Genomic DNA, 17,789 nt, shown 5'->3' with positions numbered 1-17,789 from the left:
TTAAAAAAATAAGATTATTTTTATAGATGGATATAGTATTCCGAATTTTCTTGTGAAATTATGAACTTTATATCACTCAAAGATTTATGTCATTTGATTTAGGGATCGTCCATATGATAAACCTGAATTTTATGTACTGAACACCCCTAATTGATTAATTTATATCACAAATTAATTTGTATTAATTATTCCATTACCTCTGTAGTTGTGAATGAGACATAGGAGTAGTAAATTATTGATCCACACAGCGTCGATTTTTTTTTTCTGTCGTTGGAGACGACGTTTTCTAGAATTAGTTCAACAAGTGCGATAAAATATATGTGATGTGATATGCACGATCACGTTAGTCATCGATCAATACTCCCTCCGTCCCCCATTAAGAGTCACATTTTTCCATTTCAATCCGTCTCCAATTAAGAGTCACACTTCATTTTTACCATAAATAGTAAGTAGGTCCCACATTCCACTAACTCAACTCACTCACATTTTATTATAAAACCAATATAAAAAATGGGTCTCACATTCCACTAACTTTTTCAACCAACTTTTCTTTACATTTCTTAAAATTCGTGCCCGGTCAAAGAGTGACTCCAAATAGGGGACGGACGGAGTATTTGTTAAAGGTTGGATGGAGAAACGAGTGAAACTGCAAGGGCTCCAACAAATATTGGACAAAATGGTGGACAAAACCAACAACAAAGATTTGGTGTTTTAACTCATAAAAAGAGGTCTTTCAGAGTTTGATGAAACGATCACATTGGATAAATATGATAAAATTGATTTTGTGGGAAATTAGCACCCCTCGAAAAATTTTATGATTTTTTTATACCAACTTTAAATTCATGAAAAAACTCATAATTTGAATAGGTATATAAGATACTACTGCATGTTATTCTTAAGGCTTGAAGTCTAATACCCAAATAACCAAGTATTCAAGCATGAGTTTCACTACAAATTACCAATTCTGCTACAGGCACATTAAATCCACCTTCCACAAGGCACATTACATATTAACGTAATTAAGCAGAGTAGAAAACATAGAGTCTACAGAGACAGAAATGTAAAGCATAATGGTGAAAATAGTGAAGTCAAAGCTCTATAGCTGTCTCCGGTGTCTTTCCCTGGGATTGAATCTTGGACAGCAGTGCCGGCGGCAGATCCATAGTGTTCCTGATGATGACGACGTCGAGCCTCAGAATCTGAGGGCTCGACTCCATCACTTCAAAGATGCAAGCATCTCCCTCTTTCAGATTGTTATCATTCACGAATCTTTTCCAACCAGCACACTCAAACCTCGGCCTCTTGTCGTTTCCAAGATACATCATCTGCCACTGCTTGTCACCATGCCTCAGAACCAAAGGCACCTTTGCACTAGGAAGTTTGGGAAGAATATGTGCCGGTGGACGCTGTTGCCACCAAAATCAAGGAATCATTTATACTAAGAATTCAGAGGTTGTAATGAAAAACAAGAGAAATGAATATGTACCAGATAATGATGACCTACGGTAACATGTGTCTTTGCCAGAATAACATCAAAGAAATCCTTATCCCCTGAGAGACACCACCCAACACCAACCCCAACACCATCACCACCTTCATTTCCTTCACACACCTATGAATTAACAGCAACAATTGAACAAGACTACAAGTACCATATTTTTGTACTACAAAATATTCCAATTTCCATTTTTATTTTCATCTCTCTGTTTATGCTATTATTATGTGGATACAGGGTTGAACAAGATCTTTATCCCTTGTCGCATTTGCGACAGAATATTGGGCCAAATATAATGAAAAAAAGGAGAGAAGCGGCAAAAACATGTGAACCATTCATTCATCATAATTTTTGTAAAAAAGAAATTGAATTGTAATTTTCAGGCAATGTTAGTGTTACCTCCTTATCCTTTGTAGAGGAAGACATCTTGATCTTGTGATGTGTTTCTCTTACTGGAAACCAAGAAGAGAGAGAGAGAGAGAAATGTTTATTGGACAATTCTCATTGTAGTGAGTATGTATTGTATAGGCAGTGAACAACTCGGCTCGGGTGAGGCCATCATGCCGAGTTGGAACAGGATATCTTTTCGTATCCACAGTGGATAAGGGATTGTACATGATCTGGTCAATTGACCTACCTCTATTACAAGTTACAACACAAGAAAGGAAAGAATCAATTGAAGATCAATTTCTAGAGTCAAAAGATATCTGAAAATATCATGAATAGAATAAGTTATGCAGAGCAACAGTACTTATATATCACCCGGGCCCCCTATTCTATAGGAAAAGTATTCAATTCAATACGTACAACACAGAATACCGTTCATCATTTCTCTCTCTCTTTAGTACTGACTAATACTATATCATTCTCAACTATTTCAACATTAAATCGGTTGTTGTGCTTAGGTACGTAGTAATTTTCAATGTTTTCTTGTTTTTCTCCCTAATTTTATTTTTGAATATAAATATATGAACTTTGAATTTTTATAATTTTTCCCGATAAGCAATTCCGAATTACAGTTGATGTGAAGTACACTTGTCAATTACTATCTACATGGCGAAAGATGACAAATCCATATACGAATTTCCTATGATTTTCCTACTAAACTTACATATTTCTAACTTAAATACATGAACTACAAAATCTGATTTTCCTCTTAATGAACAATTTCAATCAAAATAAAATTATTTTGTGATTTAATCTAAATTTATCATTTTCTAAATTATACTCCCTTTGTCCCATTAAAAATGAAACGTTTTCATTTTGGGTTGTCCCATTAAAAATGAAACGTTTCCTAAAATGGAAACAACACCCTCTCTACTTTTCTCTCTCTCACACTTTACTCCCTCTTCATTAACTCACAAAACACCACTGCATAAAATCTTGTGCCGGAAACCAAATGTTTCATATTTATTGGGACGAAGTGAGTATTTTTTTTATTGTTGTGGACCATAAATCTTTTTTAAATTATCTTGAAATGTGTAATGTCTTGAAAAAATAACAAAATTTAAGAGATATAGGAAATTGAGATATTAGTGAGTTTTGTCTTTCAAATTGCATTGGATTAGAATTTTTTTTTTGATATAGAAGAAAAATGTTCGAACTAACAGGGTAGTGTGCTAAAGTTCAGCACAACAAAAAAAAACAAAGCTCTGCAGAAAAAACAAAACACAATCGCAAGCGTTAAAGCCAACACATCTCACAAACTCCCAAAAACTCATGAGATCGGGGGCACCCCGACACACCAAAAGCACAAGGGGATGAGAGGAATATAAGCAAAACACCCAAGCGGCAGCAGAGCCAAAAATGTCAGCAACAAAGAAAACCCCTAGTCTTGCACATCCTCATGAAAAGAAGAACATACCCGTGAGGACACGCTCGCCCATCTCAACCCCAACTAAGAATATTTTGTAAAAGAATTCGACACCGATTGAGGATCCAAATTCACTCCTCTTCTTCCCTTAATGATCTTCGAGTCTTGCCATTCTCTAATATCTTTCAAATTTTCCACCATTTGTCTGGGTGAAAAGGGAAAGTTTGGACTCCACCCGCGTACCCAAGTGCCAAGACGCCACACCAACCTTTTTTCCTCAAACTCCCAATTTGGTTTGAATCCTTGGAAAGTGATTTTATTTTTGTGATTATTGTTTTCATCTTTATATACGCTTTATTTTTGTGATTTAACATTATTATGTGTAGTTTTTTTTTATTTAAATGATGTGTTCTTATAGAAATTAATGAACTACTGTTATTTTTAAAAAAAATCTTTCCCTTTATATTTTAATGTATAAATTTATCCTCGTACCTGAATTTTAAAAGTTTGGGTGTTAAATAATTTTAGAAAAATTTATCACTAGGGAGAAAATAAGAAAATTCTAAAAGTTTGGGGGAGGTTGATAAAATCTCAAAGTTTGGTGGAAATTTTTGAAATTGTTACCTTTTTCTATTCAGATTTCAGAAAATATCGTTTGACAACTCGTTGTTTTTTGCCATATTGGCCCATCTGGTAAACAAGTCAACTTTCAATTTATAGAAAAAATAATTATTTATTGTAATTTTTAAATTGTTGACAGGATGATTACATTTCATAAATATTGTAGTGTTACAAAAATTATAATCCCTGGAACACTTTGACCCGACATGGGTTTTAAGAAATCTAATAGAAAGTAAGTTGAATACGTTGGTGGGATGTGGGTCCTACTTTTAAAGTGTTATTAGTTTCGTAATAAAATATGAGTAAGAATGAGTTAGTTGAATATGAGGTCCACTACCAGAAATGGTAAAAGTGAAATGAGACAAATTATGTGGAACGGTCTGAAATAGAATACTGAGTCAAATTATCTGAGACGGGGGGAGTATTGACTCTACTCATGAAACTTAAATTTGGTATTGAATGACACAACTTCTAATGCAAAATTAGTAAAATAAGAGATGAATAAAGATAAAAGTGACTGATATATTGCTAGTAAAGATAAATTCACTTCATTAAGGATAAAAATTTACCACTTTTTGTAAACACAGATAGTATGAAATTGGTGATTCATAAACTAAATAATGAATAAAAAAGTGATGAAATAATGGGGTTGCTAATACGAGTCCACCTTCGTATATGAAATTGGTGATTCATAAACTAAATAATGAATAAAAAAGTGATGAAATAATGGGGTTGCTAATACGAGTACACCTTCGTCCACGAGAATGGTGGAACAATTGGAGGAGGAAGACGCCTCAACCGAGGCAGAAGAGCAGGAAGCAGACCAAGAGTCACAAGTATTTGAGACCACCGGGGAAGAGGAGCCGGCAGCAGCTGAGATCAAGACCAACACACGATTGCGACGACAAGGAAAGCGTCCGGAGAAGTATGGGGATTTTGTGCCATATTGACTGTGCTCAAGGCATTGTTATTTTATTATTTTTATTGTTATTTACTTTCAAAGATACTAGTATTTTTTAGCCATTTATTTAAAATATTTGAGTCGAGCCCATTAAGCACCTTTCCGGATTTTCTTGATGATTCTTACCCAGATTGCAAAAGAGAGTCGAATCATCTAGGGTCCTTAGATTATAAAAAGGGAGTTGTGTTATGAATTGATATATCAAGAAATAATATATTTTTCCTATTTTCTCGCCTATTTTATTTTCTGTAAACCCTAGTTTTGGATTTGACCCCGGGGCAAGCCCGTGACGTCCACAATCTCTACCGCCGTCGACTTCTCGTCGCAGTCGGAACCTTGTTAAAGGAGTGCACTCTTAACAGTTGCACTGCTATGCCAATATGATAATCAGTATCTTTGATCTAACATACCCTCCTAAACATACAAGCTTACTGTTTTGATAGTATTTGTAATAGTATCACTTTCTCCACAAAATAGAGGCAAACATAAAAACCTAACACTACACGCAGCAGATAAAGATCTGGACTTGAAGAATGATGGCATCACAATTCACATCCTCTACTTCCACTCATCATACTAATTCCATAAGAGCTTCAACCGAAGAAAACTAAAAAGATTGTTCAAGGAGTCACTAATCTAAAGAGGCATCCATCTATAATTTTCAAGTGAGTCTAAGCTCTGCCACATCCAAGAAATCTCAACCCACAAGGAACTGATAAAAATAAAAGACAGTCATAATCTGGAAAGCTTTAACTCGACCATCATCCCAAACCATTCACCATTTCACCAAAAACAATTAGAATTAATGTCAAAAGCTTTATTTAGTCCAAAATTCCTAGCAAGCAAGAATAAAGACAGTCCAACTTCTGAACCAACATGAAATGTAGTAACAAGTAAATCACCTCCTCATGCAATTCTACTCCTTCTTCTCAGCTCCTTCGACCTTTGGCTTCTTCGCTGTCGCCTGCGAATACAAGAACGTCCCGAAAATGGCAATGGCAGATCCGAGAGCATTCAGAGGCCGGACCGGATTCCTGAACACCAAGACACTAGCTATGATCACCACAACTCTCTTCATTGTGTTGCCAACAGAGAAGGTGAGGGGGCTAATGTCATCGAGGGCCTCATACGAGGACTGGTTGTAGAGGTGATAGAATATTCCAGATACCAACACCCAAAGGTAAAAGGTTGATGGATTAACGCTTGCAACGGCCTTATGATACCCGGCAACCCATTGGGAGCCTTCCACAAACACGGCCACCGGAAACAGATAAAACAGAGAGAGTATTGTGATCCAACCATACAAATTCAACCCATTCACCTCCTTGAAACGATGCAAGCTCTTCTTAGAGTAAACATTACGAAGCACAAACCCTACATTGCTAATCATAGCACCCCACAGCCCCCCAAAATTGAAGGAAACCTCAGTCACAGCAGCTAATGAGCAACCAAACACGATAGGGAGGATCGAGAGCCACACTTTCAACGGGTACGAATCACCAATCAACGACGAAAAGATAACGGTGAAAACAGGCTCAGCAGATTTAATGACATGAGTGAATGACACAGCAACTTTCGAGAATGAAACACAAGCTGAAATGTGGCCTACAGTGTGGAAAAGTGCAGGCCCAAGAAGAGCAATAATGAAAGATTTATCTATTTTGGGGCATGGCTGAAGCTTAGAGGACCAGAGCATTAACATCCAAACAGAGCCGCAAAATAGCTGAAACGATGCGAGAAGCCATGGATATGGGAAGATATTCAAAACCTTCTTGTTGTAAATATTGAAAACAATGTTTTGAAAATACCACAGCCCGAAGACAATCGCTAGCTTCTTGTTCATCCCGGACTTCGGGGCTTCGATTTCTCCATCCGGGCTCGATTCTTGCGGGGCTCCGGATGCTGCTGCCCCAGCCTTCTGAGATGGGAATCTTGAAAACTTTCCCAAAGGGAGCACCGGAAACCTCCCAAAATCCGATCTTGATTCCGGGATCCGGCAAATGGGGGCGGCGGGAGAGAATCCATTAACCTGATTTCTGACTGATTGAGCTCTGTTTCGATCCAGAAGGGAACCGTTAATGCGGTGTCTGTTGCTGGGTTTTGAGAGAATGACATTTGAGGGCGGAAGAAGGTTTAAAGATAGCATTTTTACTGCAGATTTTTCGACAAATGGAGTTGGTGAGAAACTGGGGAGTATAGGTTGAAGAGTAGAAAAACTTGAATATGAAGGAGGAGGGGCGCAGCGCAGCGCACCTACCCCCAATATTAAAGAAGAAGGGTTTAGGTTCGGCGCATATGCTGTAGGGAAAAATAATTAAATTTTCTTTTCTATATTCACAGGATGGATCTTGATTTGATTCGATTAAACTTTAAATGAATCGTACGTGTCTAAACCGAAATAGTGAAGAAGAGCGCTTGTGGGCGGTACATCCGTCGCCGCCGTAACGGACAATTGGGGGATGTTGTTTGTGCGAATGCAACAGTCTTTGTATTCATCTCTATTTCAATATACTCCCTCGCAATAATAGATGATATACATCATAAATGACACGAGATTTCAGAAGATGTTGTTTTATGTATTAAGTGGAAAAAAAATATATTTATATTAATATAAAAGATAATTTTTTCTAAAAAAAAATGTAATATTTTTTATGGGATAAATTAAAAAAGAAAGTGTGACATTTTTTATGTAATGGAGAGAGTATAAAATAGAGAAAGTGTATTTTTCATATCATAAAATAGACAAAAAAGAGAATTTGTGTTGAGTGTCTTTTTCATTAAAAAAAAGAGAGGAAAGAAGACTTTAATCATTAATAAAGCAAGGTGATAAAACAATGATTCCAATAGTAAAGAAAAAATAATAAGTTATGTTAGTGTGTTTGTCATGCAATAAGTAACATTTTAAATAGTGACACTTTGAGTCCGATGCTTTAAAAAGTACTCCCTCTAAATTACTCCATTATTTTTGACAAAACATAAATATATTCTTTTTTCTATTCTCTCCTCATTTTTCTCTCCTATATTATTTTAAAATTTTTCTCTCTCACTTTATTCTTTTTAACTTTTAACTTTAAGAAACACAAACATCTCAACTAACTTTAAGCATCTCAACTAACTTGGAAAAAAGGAAGTACTCATTTTAAGTAGAGAGATAATGCAGCGAATGAGATGCATTAAACCCAACACGTAAATAATAGAGTGAACTACATGAATTTTAAGTTTGTATATTTTGTGGTCTATGGAAAAAGAATATTAAGGGAAGCTTTTGGACTGTGCTTTTACATTTTTTTAAAAACTTTTTTGGGATTAAAATGCCCCTTAAGGCTTAATCTATGAAGGACATTTTGTATGTTTGTACATTTTCATATTTCAAATAAATTACATACCCAGATTTATACCAAATATCATATTTATACTTAATACTACTATAACTTTGGCTTTCAATATAAAGTTGGTGCTCATAGTCCAGATTAAGCATTCAGGTCAAGAATGTGAGTCAGAGAGTGGCCCCACATCGAGTAAACCATCTAACCATGTGTGAACTACGAAATCTGAGAGTATTACATGATTGGATGATCTTAGTGTCACCTATTTTACTCGACATGGTAAAACACTGGCTGAGACAAAGAGGTTTATATACACCGAGTATTTTTTAGTGCCTATGCACATGCACCCTGTCTAGTAGTGACCGACAAATCTTAACTTTTCAATTAAGTCGTACATTATGTATCAGGTGTTATCCACTTAGTATAAATACATTATAATGTATTCTCTCTCCAATCAAATGTTGATGAAAGTTTAAACACTATTAATTCAACTTTCATTGTGATTGCATTTAATTGAGCTTTCAATAGTTGTAAATGCATGCCTTCTAACTTGAGTGTTGCTAGACAGGTGAGCCAATTTAGATAGATTGTTTGGTGAAAGTTTTCACTAGGTTGCCTTCATTTCCATTTTCCATTAAGGAGATCCAAAAGTTCCAAGTGAGATTACTAACTCAAACACCCTCATTCATCTTTCCTTTCTATACATAGTTTATGTATATCTCTTTATCTTTGTTGGAGCTAAAGACAACTCTTGAGTAAGTCAAATCCATCTATCCCAAGTTCACATCATAAGTATAAAATTATTCCTCGTGTGAGTGTAGTTATAAGTTCTTTATGTACAGTGAATAATCTTGTAAGTATTGTGTTTCTTATTTCATTTACCCAGTACCAAGCGCTCAGACTTTAAGATCACATAGTTGGAGTAATTATGAGGTAAGTTTGCAAATGATTAGTCAAACATGAAGGAAGTAACCACGGTTTTTATGTGGTATTTATGCTATGTATTTTGTAACAAAGAATGAAGAAATATATCATATGGTCTTTATTATTTGTGCTAAAACATCTTTTAAAGAATGCGAATATGATGAGATCGATAACTATTTTTTTATTATGCATTCAGATGAGAACATTTCCCATATTAATGTTGTTATTTCGAAGAAGTTAAGCATAAATTACACGATCCCATAAATGTGTGTGTACATAATTTCTTTAACAACTACGATCCCATACGACTATAAAGAAAACCAGCAGAAAAAGGGCACGACGAAGTAGTTAATTAGAAGCTACATAAACTAGTCCTAGAGATAACGGGACAAACTTCTACCAACTATGACTACTACTGAGTTGTTTTTCGTCTTATGGTGTAAGGGTTCCATGATGCACACGAACTAGTACATGGGGATGACAGAGGTATGTGTGGCACCGAAGGGAGATTGCGGCGTGGAGGACGATTCTCAAGTATGTACTCGAGTTCTCCACTGGGTTGTGGGCCAAAATAATACGTCTGCTTCATGTTTGAAGACTCGCGATCAAGTGAATCAGGACATCGTTGACTAGCTTGTGCCTTGCCGTCATAGGATAGCCAACGTGTAGAGAGTTAACCTCGTCAGAATCTTCGACAACTTGAATTTTAATTCATGGGTTGTGGTTTTCAAATCAACATGAGTTCGAGTTGGTGACAATCTCCTGTGCATCATCCACTAGCTAGCCTTAAAATGGTTGTAAAGCGAGAGATCTCTGCTTTTCTTTATGGTAATATGCAGATGCGAAGAGGTTTCACTACAAGTATGTGTTTTGAATATTTACTGTGAATCTCACGAACAAGAATGACCCAAAAACAAGAAAGCAGAAGCTAAGAACAAGGAGCTTTACGTGGTTCAGCTTACGCTTACATCCACGGGCAAAACGTTGTGACTCTCTTTACTAAACTGATCTGAAACGAAGGTGAATACAAGCACTCATGCTCACTATCGATTACAAGATGATTCACTCAACTCTCTGAGAACAATAGACTAAGAAAAACGCGATTCAATCTCTCTGTTTTCACTTGGCTGAAGAATACCCTCTCTCATCTCTAATCTGTTGTGTTGCATTTCCTCGAGCACTTTATATGCGTGTTGGGTAGCTGAGTAATCCATAACAAACTAACTTCCTTCTCCGAGTCAGTTACTAAACCCCAACGGCTAGCTCATGTAATCTTGAATCTGCTTGAGCTGCCCCAACGGTCATATTCGCAGCCTTGGTTTTGGGCGAGCTGCGTTTGCTCAGCCAAACCATCAACATTTACAAGCAACAAAATAAAATAAAATTATATGCATTGAATAACCGCAACAAATCTTAATTTTTTTTTCTAAACACTGTCCATGACGATCCCACTATTTGGACTTTGATCCTAGCAAATCCCTGGCTGGTGACGACCTTTTTGAATGTTCGATAGCGTGTTTCGGGGACCTGTAGACGTTTATGGAGCTCAGTGCGAGTGAGATTACAATACAACTCCCTTCCGATCAGGTCGACAGAAAATGTGTGAGAAATGACACGAGACATTAGTATTCCACACAAAATAAGTACTCCCTCCGTCCCACTTAAGATGACACGTTTTCCTTTTTAATTTGTCCCAACTAAGATGAAATATTTTCTTTTTTGGAAATTTTCTCTCTCCAATTAAAACACCTAACCACTTTTTCACACCCTTTTTAAAATATTCATCTTTCTTTCTCTCTCCATTTTAATATTTCTACCCATCTTTTCTCTCTCCAATTAAACACATTAACCAATAACTCCTAAAATCCCGTGCCGGCTAAGGAATGTGTCATCTTAGCCGGGACGAAGGGAGTAGATAAGTACTTCCTCTGCTCTGTGTTAATTGAGTTATTTTTTTTATTTTGGAGAGTTCCAAAATATTTGTGTTTTTTCACTTTTTGACAAAAAAAATAGTACTCTCTCTTACTTATTCTCTTTTCATCTATCTTACTTTGTTCATTCACTATCCACTTAAATTAACCAAAATGGAGGGAGTAAGAATTAAGAAAATTGGATTGGTAGATTAATTAAGAATGTGGCATGTGAAGATTGGATAAAAAATTTCATTAACATAACAAATCATCAATATAATAATTGAAAGAGATAACCTACAACAACAATCTGGATTTGAAGTTTTGAGCTAACGAAAATCGACTTTAGTAGAAAAACCAAAACAAATTTAAAATCATCTGCTCCTACTGTCACTTGCTACAAATTTCCCCAAATCCGAACCTCAATTCCCGCCGGTCGATTCGGGCTCACGTTGGAATCGGGCCACACATCATGGCGTCGAAGCAAATGGAAGAAGTGCAGAAGAAATTGGCGATGTTGAATTACCCCAGAGCCAATACGCCGGCGCAGTCACTCCTCTTTGCCGGCATGGAGCGCTACGCCCTTCTAGAATGGCTCTTCTTCAAGTAGGCTTACTTCACTTATTTTGATTTTACCACGGTGAATTGTGTTTGAATTTCGATGATGTATATTTTGAATGATCTTGCAGATTATTGGGTGATAAATCTCCTTTTTCGCAGCAGAATCTACAAGGAGATGCTGTGGATCGAGATGAAGAGACCTCCAGGATACAATGTAGTTATACTTTTCTGAACCTCTGTTAAGCCCTGATTTGTTTGTTCCATATTTTAGTCCATCGGCGTCATTTTCCAGATTGAATGTGTTTTAACAAATTTTGTAACTGTTATTGAAGGCCTACCTTTTCAATTTCTGTGTTTTTTTTCAAATCCGGAGAATAATTTGATGTAGGCTTTGTCGACATTGTGTTTAGATTGATTACTCTGCAGAATTTGAATCTGAGCTGCAATATAGTGCATCTTTTGGAGTACCGTTGATTTGAATTATGAATAGAACATCTAAACTATACGTGACACACAATTCTTTTTTCAATTTTTGTTTGTATTACAGATTTGGCAGAGATTGCAAAATTTTTGGGTATCACCACTACTATAGACACTGAAGCCATCCAAGTGAGTTCGAATTATGTTATGTTGATTTTCGAGTCTTGGTTGAATATGCTGTCTTGTCCTGCCGTGATGTTTCATATCATGTCTTGAGGTCTGTGGTTGAACCTGCCCAGGTCAAGCCTATCCTCTTCTTTTGTTTTCCTTTTTGATGTATAGAAGTGATACGGGATCAAGGGGGAACAGTTATCCTGATATCCCTACTTCTTCCAGTCCTCATAAGCCCCAGGGAATTTTCACTGTTTAACGACAAGCGTACAGCTTTATCGCTTGGTTTAATAAGCTTATTTAATTTTCTGTTTTTGTGCATTTGGATGAATGAAAAAAAGGGTAAATGTATCTATGAAGCATTCCTGTTTACCTTTTAGTGAACCAGCTATTTATGCTCAAAATTTTAATTCTCCAGTCTTGTTTTCTATTTATAATAAACATCTCTAACTACATGAAACCGGTGTTGTTTCTTTCATCTTTTGTGTTTTCTTCAAGTGACATTTATATAATTCTGCTGGCCTGGGCTGCCTGGCCATGAAGGTTGCATCTGCTTCTGAATATGTATAGAATACAGTACACATACTATTTATATATATTTCTCGCTGGTAATACATGTCAACTTATATTGCAGGGTCGAGGAAGTTATGATGATCGTACCGAAATGTTGCATCTTATTGTAGATCTTGTGGAGGCAAGCATCCATGCTGATAATCCTGAGTGGAGGTGTTTATGTCTAGTATAACTATTGTCAATATGTGTATATCCGCTTTTTATTGATTATTACGTGATATGTTTATGCAGCTAATGTGTATAGTCTTCATTTTTCCAGTGTAGATGAGCAAGTAGCTAAAGATATTCAGCTCATTGATGCTATAGCTGAGAAACAAGCTCAAATTTTTTCTGAAGAGTGCAAATTGTTTCCAGCAGATGTGCAGATCCAATCAATATATCCACTGTGAGTAGTTTTTTTTTCTAGATTAATGGCGTACCCTTCTTTGAACCTCTTTTCATATTCCCTTTGTTGTTAATAAGAAGTAATATTGATTTGAATTCCAATTAGCCTTTTAGTAATGGATGGCTGATTTGTGAACTAGCTCAGTTTTACAAATGAATTTGCTCTATTGCCGTACTTACTGGCTTGAACTCTCTCTGTATTGTCTACCTGGTTTTCATAATCAGATTTGAACTCAAGTGTTTTCCATTTATCTTCTGTTCCCTTAATCAAACTTTACTTGTAGGCCAGATATATCTGATTTGGAGAAACAGCTTTCAGATCAATCAAACAGACTTCTAAACCTTCAGGAGATGGTTGATGATCTAGCTTCTAAGGTTCGTATCAAGCTTTTATACTCTAATTCTCTAATAATACAAGCTTCACCTGCTTGTTGCATTAGCTTCAGCTCTTTTCTCTGCACTGATGTTATCAATTAACAGTATTTATGTCGTTCTGTAGCATCCGTATAATCCAGATGAAGATTACATTGATGTTGAAGCAAAATTACGGGAACATCTAGAATCTTTCCTTGAAACTGCAAGATCGTTCAACACCATTTACACCAAGGTTTGTTTTTTCATTAATTCATGTAATCTTCTCTGAGTTGCCTCTTGTGGCTCAACTCACATGCTTACTGCACTGTTTCTGTTGGTGGCAAACGAGATCAGTTGTTTTTTTAATTTTAATGACTTGTGGAATGATTAGTGTTTTTACAGTTTAGTTAAAGACTACTATCAAAGCATGAAATAAGCAATGCTGATGATTGAAGTCTTGATTGTGGCTGACCTTTCTATCTACTATATGGTATATACATGTATATACTCCTTTGCCTGGGAGATCTGAGTCAAAATGGTGACAAAAAATTATAATTTGAGAATTCTAAGTTTATCAACTTTCAGTTGAGTACTGAGCATCGAGTGCTTATGATTAGTATTTTACCAAGTATTTTTTGCTAAATTTAATCAGCTAAAATAAAGTTCAGCTTGATTATACTGGTTCCTTGAATATGAAATTGGGTTTCCTATATTGATGTAAACATCTATGCTCTTAGGCACCTTATCAAACATAGAGCTACAAATATATGAATTTTAGAACACTAGTTCATATCATAAGAATTTCTTGTCAACACTGTGTTATCGATTGCATTGCTTTATGACATTTTGTAAATATCGAGTGTACTGGTCACTGGTCAATTTTGTAATATAAATCTGTTTACATGCCATTTATGTTTATAATCTTGTTCAAACTACTTTACTATCTGTAGGAAATACGTCCTTGGACACATATGATGGAGGTTCCCCAACTTCATGGTTTTGGACCAGCTGCAAATAGATTGTTGGAGGCATATAAAATGCTTTTGAAGGTACCTAATGCTAATATATTTGCCTTAAAAATTTCAAATTTAGTGGTTATCGTCAGTTGTGATTTATTCTTCGAAACTCGTTTGGTTATATGAAACTTTGGGTTAATAGTAGTTTACTACCTTCAACTAAAGCAATTTTCGATTTATGGCCTCAAATTTTAAATATCCTGAACTTAACTACTTTTATCCCTCACACTTTGATTCAAAGTAAATGAAGTAATACTCTTCTTTGATTGTGATAGTTCCTGGGAAACTTGAAGAATCTTCGGGATTCACATGCAGCAGTAGCAGTTGGATCTTCTGAAACAGTTGCTGGAGAGCCGTCCTCAGTAATGCGAATAATTTCAGAGTGTGAAACTGCTTTAACATTCTTGAACAGGGATCTTGGAATCCTCTCTGCATCTATTGCTCGTGAAAAGGGCGAGGACGTCTCTTTATAAATGTGTAGAGAAGTTGGTCAATGTTTAAATTGTGCATCTCATTGTTCGGTTGAGTATGTGTTGTGGTATTCGCTCTGTTATTGTATTGGCAAAGTTCATCAAATGCCCATTCTAAGTTCTAACATACTGAAATATCTACATTAACTCCAGATATCAATATAACCATCCAGATTTGTTTTGTTATCTGTAAGGATCTAGCAATGAGTGCAGATATTGGGAAAGAAATATTATAGAGGTTGTTCATAATCATGCTTTGATTTCCATTTCCCTGTATAAGCTTTTCATTGTGTTATATAAAGCTACCTACTTCACTGTATATCAAGACCATAGAGATTTTCATGTCGATTCATACAGTTTTATCCTTCTTGCTTTTAGCATTATTGGCTACATGTTCTGTGTCACTACTAAACTATGATGGCGTTACCATTGATATGATTCACAGAGACTCCTTGGTTTTTTCTCTGAAAAACTCAAAACCAAGCTACAGAAACCTCATAAACGGAGCCTTACAGCGCTCCAAGAGTCGTGCTGATTATTTGGCATCGGGTACTCCCACCGCTGATGTGTTACCTTCTGGTGGAGAATTTCTGGTGAAATTATCAGTTGGTACACCGCCATTTGAGGTAAGCGGTATTCTTGACACAACTAGTGCTCTTTCATGGATGCAGTGCACGCCATGTACCAAGTGCTTCCCTCAGAAGCAGCCTCTCTTCACGCCCAATAAATCTTCATCTTACAAAGTGGTGGCCGGTAATTCAAAGGCCTGCAAGTCGCTTGGAGGGACGCCTTCGACCTCTGGAGACAACTCGTGCAGGTACTCCTTGTCGTACCAGGTGAAGTACCACTCTCGTGGAGTCCTCTCCTCGGACACGATCACCATGAAAACCACCTCAGGTGCGCCAACCTCTCTTCCAAACATGGTTTTCGGATGTGGTTACGATAACTCTGCTGACACCAGCGTGGATGCATCTGGAGTGATCGGGCTAGGGGTCGGACCGGGTTCCCTTATCACCCAAATGAACTCTATTATTGGTGGTAAGTTCTCTTATTGCTTAGTCCCAAATGCACACAGCAATCCCAAGCCCAGCAAAATGCATTTTGGCAGCAGAGCTGCAGTTACTGGTGCTTCAGTAGTCACCACTGCTATGCAAATTGTCAAGAATTCTTATGCTGTCAGCTTAAAAGGAATAAGTGTTGGAACCACGAGGCTGGCGGCATCCACCCTCTCCGATTTCCCTTACTCATCGAAGATCTTTGGTTTCTCCAATCAAAAGATGATCATCGACACTGGAACCATAGCCACGCATATTCCTGTGAAGCTCTACGAGTCCTTAGAAGCAGCGATGAGGAAACAGATGAACATGGATGTTCACCCTGATCCGGAATCGTTGCAGCGGCTGTGTTACAAGACGCCTGGCCGCAGCATCCTAGCGCCTATCGTGACGCTGTACTTTGCTGGTGCAAATGTGAAGTTGTATCCAGTAAACACATTCGTTAATGCTTCGAATTCGAAGGATGTTCATTGCCTTGCTTTTCAGCCTGATAAAAGGGTAGCCATTCTTGGGAATTTGGCACAAGTCAATTTCTTGGTGGGGTTTGATCTGGGAAGGAAGCTCGTCTCCTTCAAGCAGACTGATTGTACCATCCAGTAATGGAGAAAGAGACGTTTTCTAATGGCTTAATTGACCTTCAATATGCAGACTATTGAATTTAAACTTGACATTGAATCTGCCTAAATAAATACACTTTAATACTACTATTGTCTCTCTTACTTTATTTTTCATTCACTTTTACTATTTATTATCATTTTCACAAAACACGTGCGAAAAAGAAATGTGTCACTTAGGCTGGGACAGAGGGAGTAGTATATTTCAAAATTTTAATTGAATTTAAATTATTAGTTAAATTCTCAATTTCCAATTTATTAAAGAGTGGGAAGCTATGGAAAGAATGGAGATGTAGACGTGAGATTATAATTGTCAGAGCGCAGAGGGGTTGGATCTTTGTTAACCTAACGAACCTACATAACTTGGGTGGGGTTTCTATTAATTCGAGCCATATTTATATATATGGTATGGTTGAAATAAAAACAACGTGAGATTAATGCATTAAACGTTATTTCACGTTTTCACAATAAAGAAATTTTCCTCACCCTACATAATTGATCCATACACGTTATCTCTGGAAAAAATATCATCAGTATTTGTTAAATATACTGTATCTTAATTATTTTGTCTTATAATCATAGCAAATTACATATACACATTTTTGGACACATTTACGTATACTATTTTCATTGTTAGAGTTAACGAAGTTGAGAGCTAAGAATGATGACCGGGTGGATCCACCCGACTCCCGAGTGGATAGCTTGGTGCTGAATTGGCACTGGATCGGCCGGGTAGAAGATGGCTCAACTTCAGTGGATCGACTCCTTAAAAACTAAGCACAAAACTGTATTCTTGCAGTTAAATGGTTTATTAGGGACAATTAAGTAAATTTGACCTACTTTCTTTTTTGGTTTGTCTCATTCAAGATGTTCATTACTTAAAACAAAAACCATTTTATCTCTCTGTACTTTATTTTCTCTCTGTCTTACTTTATTCTCTTCATCTAACACACAAAATAAAATTGTATAAAATCTCGTGCCACCCAAGGAAGGAATCATCTTACTTGGAACAGATACAGCAATATATGAACAAATATTTTATATATAATTATCATATTATAATTAAAATATACTACTACTACTACTAAAATAAATTCAAATGTACTCAATATATAAAGAGG

General features: G+C 36.4%; 4 protein-coding genes across 6 annotated transcripts; 2 read left to right on the top strand and 2 right to left on the bottom strand.

The window, feature by feature from the left end:
• Positions 1 to 879: 879 nt before the first annotated feature.
• Positions 880 to 2,017, bottom strand: LOC125202632 (B3 domain-containing protein Os04g0386900-like). Of its 2 annotated transcripts, none has more exons than XM_048101078.1 (3): positions 1,895 to 2,017; positions 1,505 to 1,612; positions 880 to 1,406 (listed from the first exon to the last, which is right to left on the bottom strand). In XM_048101078.1, exons 1-3 carry the CDS (start codon positions 1,919 to 1,921, stop codon positions 1,089 to 1,091), a joined length of 453 nt encoding a protein of 150 aa, XP_047957035.1. In that variant the 5' UTR covers positions 1,922 to 2,017; the 3' UTR covers positions 880 to 1,088. The 2 variants fall into 2 exon arrangements, with proteins under 2 accessions (XP_047957035.1, XP_047957033.1); XM_048101076.1 differs by having other exon boundaries at positions 1,487 to 1,612; positions 1,895 to 2,016.
• Positions 2,018 to 5,625: 3,608 nt separating this feature from the next.
• On the bottom strand, positions 5,626 to 7,227 carry LOC125201477 (xylulose 5-phosphate/phosphate translocator, chloroplastic). The gene has a single exon (XM_048099612.1). The coding sequence runs from the start codon at positions 7,034 to 7,036 to the stop codon at positions 5,807 to 5,809; it is 1,230 nt and encodes a 409-aa protein (XP_047955569.1). The 5' UTR covers positions 7,037 to 7,227; the 3' UTR covers positions 5,626 to 5,806.
• A 4,132-nt stretch (positions 7,228 to 11,359) lies between these two features.
• Positions 11,360 to 15,185, top strand: LOC125203563 (AUGMIN subunit 7). Its single transcript, XM_048101948.1, has 9 exons — positions 11,360 to 11,656; positions 11,740 to 11,825; positions 12,159 to 12,220; positions 12,837 to 12,928; positions 13,035 to 13,160; positions 13,444 to 13,534; positions 13,659 to 13,766; positions 14,464 to 14,562; positions 14,805 to 15,185. Exons 1-9 carry the CDS (start codon positions 11,523 to 11,525, stop codon positions 15,000 to 15,002), a joined length of 996 nt encoding a protein of 331 aa, XP_047957905.1. The 5' UTR covers positions 11,360 to 11,522; the 3' UTR covers positions 15,003 to 15,185.
• Positions 15,186 to 15,340: 155 nt separating this feature from the next.
• On the top strand, positions 15,341 to 16,722 carry LOC125203551 (aspartic proteinase CDR1-like). Of its 2 annotated transcripts, none has more exons than XM_048101931.1 (2): positions 15,341 to 15,592; positions 15,671 to 16,722. In XM_048101931.1, exons 1-2 carry the CDS (start codon positions 15,341 to 15,343, stop codon positions 16,652 to 16,654), a joined length of 1,236 nt encoding a protein of 411 aa, XP_047957888.1. In that variant the 3' UTR covers positions 16,655 to 16,722. The 2 variants fall into 2 exon arrangements, with proteins under 2 accessions (XP_047957888.1, XP_047957895.1); XM_048101938.1 differs by having other exon boundaries at positions 15,486 to 15,578.
• The last annotated feature ends 1,067 nt before the right edge of the window (positions 16,723 to 17,789 follow it).

This window comes from Salvia hispanica, chromosome 1, assembly GCF_023119035.1.
Source record: "Salvia hispanica cultivar TCC Black 2014 chromosome 1, UniMelb_Shisp_WGS_1.0, whole genome shotgun sequence".
Lineage (NCBI taxonomy): Eukaryota > Viridiplantae > Streptophyta > Magnoliopsida > Lamiales > Lamiaceae > Salvia > Salvia hispanica.
The sequence above is the reverse complement of the archived record's forward strand: the minus strand, read 5'-3'. Positions and strand labels throughout refer to the sequence as shown.